The sequence below is a fragment of the Limulus polyphemus genome, unplaced genomic scaffold, assembly GCF_000517525.1.
Source record: "Limulus polyphemus unplaced genomic scaffold, Limulus_polyphemus-2.1.2 Scaffold3305, whole genome shotgun sequence".
In the NCBI taxonomy this organism is placed as follows: Eukaryota; Metazoa; Arthropoda; class Merostomata; order Xiphosura; family Limulidae; genus Limulus; species Limulus polyphemus.
This window is the reverse complement of record NW_013668915.1, coordinates 35245-44805: the sequence shown is the minus strand read 5'-3', so window position 1 is coordinate 44805 and position 9561 is coordinate 35245. Positions and strand designations below refer to the sequence as shown.

Here is a 9561-nt window from a genome sequence, read left to right as displayed (position 1 = left end):
ATTCCAATCTGAAGATATTTTGTAGGTACGGTGGATAAGGACGTGGGTGGTTCCGGAGTTGGATGTTAGAGGGCATTCACTTTGAGCATTGAGTTAGATTCCCTGGCTAGTGGGTTTTTGATAGATGTGGCGTATGTGCTGTTGTTGGCGTCGATATGTACATCCAGAAAATTGATGGTTTTGTCAGTGGCTATTTCGTGGGTGAATTTAAGCACAGAGTTGTCCTGTAGGTTTTGTCGGAGCTTCATTAATTCATCAGTGTCCTTGGTAACGATGAAGCAGTCGTCTACGTATCTGCAGTACAGTGCGGGGTGGTGGTCCTGCAGCACTTTGTTTTCCATGTGACACATGTAAAAATTGGCGAAGGTTACTCCAAGAGGAGAGCCCATGGCAAATCCGTCGACTTGCTGGTATAGCGAACCATTGATATGTTGAAAAGGTGACTTTGTAGTGCAGGCGAGTAGAAGTTCACGCATTATTTCTTCAGGTATTTTGGGCGGAGACATGGTCGGGTGTCTGTAAACGTTGTCACAGATTATGTCTATCGTATCCTGGACTGGCATATTGGTAAATAATGATTCGACGTCCAAGGAGGCGAGCCTTTCTTCTCGTCTTTCACTGCTAAATTAGGGATGGCTAGCACAGATAGCCCTCGTGTAGCTTTGCACAAAATTGAAAACAAACAAACAAACTGCTGTATTTTGTGGATACTCATAATATATATTGAGTTTTGTAAGTAAATTAAATCTTGTTCTTTCTTCATTGTAAGTTTAATAAGCAGTATTGGCTAAAGTGTTCAATCTGTGTTGTAGGTTTATTTTTTATTATACCTAATTTTCCTAAGCTAGCACAACCTCTTGGGATTATGGTAAAAAACTGCAAACAATGAGGTTTACAAACTGATGAATTAATTAATTCTAATCAATATCAGGAAGAATGGTGTATTAATTACTCAATTAACTTTTAGTATCTTGCTCTAACTTTATGAGGCTCATGCACTGATTTAACACACCTGTTGAATGGCTTGTTTTATTGCATAGCAAAAACACTACTGGATGAAATAAAATATCTTATTTTTATATAATATTTGTATAAATTTGCAGTTTTCAAATTTTGAAAAATTTCATTCTGATGTTTTTTTAAGAAACAGTTTAAAATGCTTACCTTTGTTATAGGTTTAAATTACTTATTTTGATCTTTCCCTACATTTTAAAAATTTCATACAAAGTTTTTATTTTATAAAACTAACTCTTATCTATTTTGATTTGAAAAACACTGAATGCCACTTCACTGTGCTTATAATCATTGGCATACTATAAAAATAATGTTACGACAGTCACGTGATGCTAGTAACACGTCATGAGATTCTAGAACGATCGGGGAACATCACGAATAATCCAGTATTTGTTAGGTGCTCTCTATTCTTGTATATAATTGCACCAGATAAAGCGAGACAATCAATCGGAATTGAATAGCGGACAGAGAGATTGAAGATACAGACGGACAATTGAGTCAAGTGCGGTAGTAAATAAAGTGCATGAATCGTTCGTTGAGAATTATAGCGTGTGTTTAAGTGACTGTGGAAATTAAGTGTATTGCAAAGTTGTATTGAGAAAGAATAAACTAGTTTTATTTAAGAAAGGACTTGTATCATTGAAGTTTCTCGGGAAGAGTTTCTGCCGGACATTATCAAACGAGCAGAGATGTAACAATAACTTATCTACCATATCAAAATTATAAGCAAGCTAACTTTTTTTTAACTGTCAATCAAAAAGTTTCACTTAATAAATGTAATAAATTTTAAACCCATTTTATATTTATTTTTGACAGTTATATTTGGTGACTCTCTTTGCCTATTCCAGTTACTTAGATTGATAACATCTTGTGTAATCAAGACCTAATACAGAGGCCTTGTTGATGAAACAAAACTTGATATGGTCAAATACAAAGTGACTTATCTCCACCTTACCTTGTTCCAGAAAAAAATGTTTCTTTTCCTATCATACTACAGTATGATAATTCATAAGAAGTATAAAATGATAAAACAAGCTTTTTAAAAAAATGTGATTGTCATGGAAGTTGTTCACAAACACCTTTTTTTTTTCTTATAACATATCACCAAGCTAAGCTTTTATCACTTTGTTCATTCTTGACTTATTAATTGTCTTCATTCACTGAAGTCATTCTCTGAAGTTGAAAACATGGAATTTTTTTTGTAATGTTAAAAATATTTTGCATTGTATGCTTACTTGAAATCTGTAACAGTAAGTTTCCACTGATTATTTAATATCTGAATGTAACCAAAGGATAATCATGAACATTTAGCTTTTATTCAGACTAATGTTATGTGTCGGGGCTTCATGCAGTTTGAAGCATTAGGTGCACATTGCTCTAAATGTATAATTGCAGATCGATCATGGTAATAAGTTATGATTTTAGTTATGGCTTGCATTCTTTCTTTGCAAACATGTCTGACTTTATGTATTTGATAAGCTGTTATCAATATGCAATATTATTGTGTCTTACCTAGTAGTCTATTAATATTGTTATAGGAATTCTAGCAGACATTTACTTGTGTTTACTGAATTAGAAAGACAGGTAATGTCATCAGGGACTGACATCATTCAAAGAGAAGATGAAACAAATGTGCAGGATCATCTGATGATGGGATAAAAAAAACATGAAAATAAGAATGGTTAGAAAACGTCAACTGTAAAACTCTTGCAAGTGTGTGGGGACCCCTTTTTCTTCAATAAAAGGGTCATTTTGCATTATCAGGTGTGCCAGGTAATGGAATGTTGAGTGGTATAGCCATGAAGCTTCCAGGGACAACAGACAATGAATCTAGACAATCAGGTGCCTATACAGACACCCCTCCCTCTCCACTCACCTTGGCTGGTTTCCAGAAATTTTCTCTCTGACCACTCACCTATGATGTATAAACTTATTGGAAAGTATTTAGTTATGCGACTTTAGAATATTAAAGATAATTTTTAAATTTAGTTAGAAATTTTGGCTTGAATATTGAGAAGTTTTTATTTTTAGTAAAGACCACAGTAATTGAGAGAAGAACACATATGTTCTTTGTTTACATAATGTTGATGCAGAATATGTTTGGCTTATTTGTAAACTGAAACATTTTGAAACATCTCTCTCTCTTTACTTATAGAGAGATGCAAAGTTATGAGGATAAAGTATGGTACATCAATGAGACACGTTGGCCCCAGATTTGATTTTGTATTTTTGTGGTAACTGGAATTCTTTTTTGTTGATGTGAAACTTAACTTATTTGTTCAGAATGAAAGAGAAAAAAAAGAATATCTATTGTCTTCTAGTTTTAAGACAATACAGTTAAATTATTTAATGCAATACTCACCAGGGTTGATTCCATAGTAACACAGTACCCAGAAGTTGTGCTACAACAACAAGCACAATCTGTAAAATCAGTGAGATGATGGGAGTAATACTGATTAGGCTACTTGGAGGAGGCTTTGTCACAAGAGTACCATAGGCTTCTGTTCGACCAACTGAAAATAAAAAAGAAGGTATTCAATAAAATTTAACAAGATGAAAAGTAACTTCTTTTAAGTGCCATTTTACATGTAAAAATACTTTTTATGCTTCATTATATTTTTACAGAAACTAGTAATCAGCAAGCCTTCATAGAATGAAAAATAATTAACCTCAACTGTTAACTTTCTTTAAACATTACAGTTTAATTGAAACAAAAAATAAAACTGTCTCTACTTTTTTGTGCATTTAAGTTTCTTCTGAGTTTTTAATCTTGTTTAGGCTTCATAATTTATTTGGGTACTTTTTTTTACTAACCTTGAAGATTTCATAACTTGTTTACTCACAACAAATTGTCTTCTGGTTCAATAACTATAATTTGAATATACAAGTAGAAATCATGCCTGATTTCAAAAACAAACATGATTATTTTTGAATATCCAACAAAAAATTATAATATTGCAATTCAATGTAGATAGAACAAAATTGTACAGAAATAATATCAATATAAAAACCATTTCTAATACCCTGATTTTGGTATAAGTATGCAAGCTGAAATGTCTGAGTTTTTTTTGTTGTTATCTAACACCCATTTCTCTATGGAACTTTATGAGCTCTGTTCCAGCTGGTTATCTGAGACAACTGTTGACCTTATTAAATCCCATGCAACAGTGTGCCAAGGGATGCAACTTAAGTTTGGACAAACTCGTAACTTGAAGGAAATACTTTTCGTGCGTATAACAATATATTATCCTAGTTTAAACCTCCAATCCTGAAATAAATAATCGTTACAGTCTCAAGCACTATACATTATATACCAGTATTTCACAAGCATTGTGTATATATAGTGACTCCCAAAAACATTAAGTTTTTCTTTAAAATTTAGATATCTTATTTTTAGTTGAAAAATGTATATTGGTCCAGTCACTGAAATTTAATTAATCTTCTTATGATGCAACCTCATAAATTTACTTTGAAAAGGAAAACTAGCTACGATAATTCTTCCTTCCAAGGGTAATGGCTTTTAAATCAGCATATTCTTGTGTACAGATACCTCTTTGCTGCTAAAAACATTATGTAAACACTTTTGGTGCCTTGAGCATTGAAACTAAGATAAACAAAAATAAGGATGAATAAACACTGCTACTAATTGTTTGCTTAAGGTGGGCAAGTCTGAATGTGATAGCAACCTGAAGAATACTTTGGATTTGACTTTCATCTCAACCACTAAAATAGGGAAATAATAAATATCACAATGATTGTTTTTTTATTTAGTTAATAGTTATGGGAGCATTGCATTAATGTATCATTTTAGTCTTGCTGTGATATCTGCATTGATGGAATCATATGGGACAAGGCCAAAAATTTTTTCTGTATGCCAAACAGTATACTATTTGTAGCTGTGGTTTGAGACAAATAACATAAATCCACCTGAAGGACAATAGAAACAAACCTAAGATTCTCTGTATATTCTCAGATGAATACATTTTTAGTCAGCCTCAGCATTCCACATTTTCGGTTTTTATCTCAATACATTTTCCCAGGAATTTTTCAGAGTACTTAACAGAGTACTTATTAACAAGTATTAAATTTGGGATAAAACTAGTGAAAATGTCTTCTTTTTTTTTTCATTCTCATTAGAAATTGGTTAAAACATTTCACAGTAGTTAAATTTCTTTGCTTGTTACTCTACTTGTATTTATAAATAATCATATTCAAACAGTGACAAAACTAGAGAGAACTTAAATATAGACTGATGAGCCCTCAGTGTAAGGGGTTAATGTGAAGTTACAGTGTTGAAAATAATTGTTAATCAGTTATGGATAATATATATATATATACACACACTTCAACGTACATGATGCAGACTCTGTCTTTTCATCCTACAGGTATGTGCCTCACGTGCCAGAAGACGAAGATGACCTGGCTTGTCACGACAATTATGCTATTTTTGCTGTTTCTGTTTTTCAGTACATTACACTTGCTGTAATTTTTTCAAATGGGAAACCTTATCGAAAACCTTTCATTACTAACTGTAAGTTCATTAATAACTGGAATTTCAATCTCTGAAAAATTGTATCTTAAGTGTTTCATCATTGCTTACAAGTTCAGTAATGTAAATCTATAGAAAACAATATCAGAGGCCTATTTTAACAAACTGTCATAAATTCAATTGCTGGAAAACAATATTAAAAGCTGTTGTCCCTGATGTTTAAGTTCACAAAATCAGTTCTTGGAAAAAAATTTCAGAATTATATTATTTTTGGACATAAGTTTACAGTATAGGAAACCTATTTGTTACTGAATTTATGTTCCAGTTATTGGAAGATGTTTGTCACTGACTGTAATTTCATTGTATTAGATGTCTTTGTCACTCACTATGCTTACAATTTCAGTACCTAGAAAACTATACTGAAAGCATTTTTTCATTACATATTAGAAGCTTTTTTATTACTGACTATAAAATTTCTTTTAGTCATTAATTCAATATTTTCATAAAACATTTTGTTACTGACTGTTAATTAATAGAAAACACTATCAGAAACCTTTCTGTTTCTATCTGTAAGTTACCTAATGTTTGTGAATTTAGTATGTTAAACAACATTAATAACATTTCTTCACTGTTAGTTTACATAGTCATAAACCTTATATATGTTTAACTATAAGTAACCTAATAATCATGGATTTAGTATCTTATGAACAATATCATAACTAATAATTAGTTTGCAATATGAGAACCCCTTTATCACTAACTGTAAGTTAATTGACATTTATGAATTTTGTCTCAAGTAAACAGTAACTTTAGTGTTTTTAACAAAAAAGCAAGTTCATAATATCAGAATCCTTTTGTCACTAAATATGTGTTACTAATCTTTGTGAATTTAGACTTTTGTAAGTATTATTATTAGTAGCATTTTTTAGCTTACTGTTAGTCCAAAATATCATACAAGTCTTTTGTATCAAATTGTAAGTTAACTAATGTTCATGAATTTAATCTTCCATAAATAATATCAGTAGTTTTTCTTCACTCTTATTAGTTCACAATATGAATCACGTACAGACTAAATACATGAAGGATATTTATCTGACAGTTAGAAGTAAAAAGGTTCTAATATTGTGGCCAAACAGATACTAATGATCTTGTCTAAAAGGAATTCATGAATAATTGGTATAGTTCACAATATCAAAATTCTTTTGTCTCTAATCCTAAGTTAGCTAGTATTTCTCCAATAACTGTTAGTCCAGAATATCAGAAGCCTTGAAATTAACTTCATTCTTATTCTCGGCACTGTCTCTAACACACGTATTTCTTTACTTTTAAACTTAAAAAAATTTGTGATATTTGCACAGCCTTTCTGACATTGTTAACCTTCTTTAATTTCCCTTTAGTTTATTTTAACTTTGATTTCAAACTACATTACCACTAAATAACTCAAACAAAAAAGATTTTGATCTAATGAATTGCTACAAAAACCATGAATTCTCAAATGACAGTGACTACTATCTCTTATAGAGGTTTTGATGTTGTTGTTAACACTACACCTACTTTGCCTATGATCACTGGAGACTCTTAGACTCTGAAAGATGTTACCACCATAGTACACAGCTTATCGTATATTAAGTTCTTTGATGCTTTCTTGCCTCTATCTTTTGAGGACAGTGTTCCTCCTTCAAATCTTTTTGTGAATTTGATTACTCAGGTTTGTTTCATTACTTTTCTACTGTGTCATTTGACTCTTCCAATTCCTTAAATGACTCTAACACTGAGGATTATTTGGTTTCTTCTCTTTTTCTCAGGCAATCAGCAGTTGGTCCTTTAAATAACTTTGTCCCTACTTAATTGGTTCCTTTGTTGTTGGGATGTGATGCTCCCTTTCTCTACTGTTCATTTTCTCCATTCTTACTTCTGCAATCTTCATTTTTCTCCTTTTCTTTACCTTGAGGTCTTTGAAGTCTTTGGAAGTGTTCCTAATACCTTGGAGAATCAGACAAAGGCTGCCTGACACCAGCCCCCCCTCCTCTTTGGTTTCCTGTCTTTCACATTCTTGTTAGTCTGTTCCTGTTATTTGACCCCATGATCCCTCCACCTTTCTCTTTTCCTACTTTTCACCATCCCTCCTCTTATCAGATTAGCTGTTGCACGTCCTGCCAGTAACTCCCTCTCTTTGTTCCCAGTCAGTTCAGACCCTGTAGGAACATGTCTTTTTCTGTTTGCAGATCTTGGAAACCTCTTCTGAAACTGACTGGTAGGTCATTCAGGTTCTTACACTCATCCTTTCAGTTCACTTCTCACCTCTTCCTCTTTTCACATTCCTTTTCCTCCTCCTTCTGGACCTCAGTATCCTTTGTATCTCGATACCTCAATATCAGATCTTTTGGACATGAGAGCCGTTGAGAGGGTTGTTTTCCCTTTTTCAAGGTTTTATTCTCATATTTTTGTTGTCCCCTAAAAGACTGAGGACTGGAGTCCAATTATCAACTTTTTCTATCTCAAACACTATCTGGTGGTTCCTTGACTTAAGATGGAGGGATTTCTTGCTTTACATTGGTTCTTTTCCCCCATACTAAAGATGGCCAAGGTCAATGTCTCAGATGCTTTTATCCATGTTCCAGTTGCCATGCCCTAGTGTTATTTCCTTCCTTTCGTTTCACCAGAAAAGGGTATATCAGTTTCAAGTTCTTCTTCTTGGCATTGCATTGGCTCCTTATGTCTTGACTCCAAAGCCATGGGTGCATTTGCTTGCTGAGTCCCATAGTCTTGGATTTCATTTCCATTGTTACGTGGATAACTGGCCCTCCTTGTCTCTTCTTGTTAAATTCTCCAACAGGCAGCTCATTTGAGTTGGATGGTCAAATATTCCACCTCCTTCCTGACTCAAATTCAATGCTTGGTCCATCTTTGAGACCTTTTCAGTTCTTCACCCATTCATGCTCAGCCTTCCCACATTAATCTGAAGAATAGGGATTATCTAGTCACCTCAACTTTTGCTTTTTCTATACTTGCTGCTTGAGAGGTTCTATCTCTTCTTGGGACTTTTGCACATGAGGGTTCACATGAGGCTTTTTTGATGAACTTAGAGTGACCAATGGAAAATCTCTTGCAATCCACCATCCTCTCTTGTGATGCTGCTACCTTCTCTTCTTGAAGACCTGTCTTGCTGGCTGGATCATGCTAATACATTGGTCAGCATCCCACTGGCAACCCCCATCAGGATTTCCATCTGTTTGCCAATGTATCTCTTATGACTTCATGGTCTTGAGGGTTTGGTCTCCTGTGGAACATACCTTCCACATCAGTGTTCTCGAAATCTTGGCCTACCTTTGTAAGTGTTTCAACTTCCTACCTTGTCTTAGGAATCAGTTTTTTTATAATCCACATCAACAATTCTACATTTATTTTCCATATCAGTCATCAGGATGGGACTTGCTTCAGGGATGTTTGCTTCTGCATGTTATACTTTCTGTTTTTGACCCACTTACTGTAGGATGTATTTGATCCCTTGTTTGCTAGTCAGGTTTTTCTGTTCATGTTGCCCTTCTATTATTTTGTTCATATCACCCCTCTATTCTCTATCTATCAATGGAAGTGGTGCATTTTATGCTGCTTTCTACCACCAGGCTATCCTACTGTTGCCCACCTTTTGACCTTCTTTTCCTGGTTGTTTGATCAAGGTTTGCTAGTTTCTACCCTCACAAGCTATTGGAAAGCCTTGTTTACTACCTTTTACCTTTTTCGCTGTGGTTCTGTTTTTTCTCCCATGTTCTTTCTACTTTTTAAAACTTTTAGACAATCCTAGTCGAAAGTGCCAATTTTAGTACCATGTTATTCCAATTGCTGTATTTCACGTTTGACAAATCATAGGATGATAAGCAAAGCACATGACAAAACGTTGTTCTCTGGATTTTACAATATGAACGTGGGTGGTGCTGATTATACTAATTAACATTTTATGTAGAGGTTGTATTTAGTAGTGGTCAATAGTACTTTTTTATAAGCCTTAGAAAATTTGCTTCTGGAAAAAACTGCATGGGATGTATGTGACTTATTAT

At 33.6% G+C, this 9561-nt stretch overlaps 1 protein-coding gene across 1 annotated transcript in view; it reads left to right on the top strand.

Moving 5' to 3' along the window:
- The window catches only part of LOC106469103 (probable cation-transporting ATPase 13A3), a 114797-nt gene that overhangs the window by 88345 nt on the left and 16891 nt on the right, over positions 1-9561 (top strand). Inside the window, 1 exon segment of the mRNA XM_022397526.1 lies at positions 5378-5545. Within this exon segment, the coding sequence (XP_022253234.1) occupies positions 5378-5545 (168 nt within the window).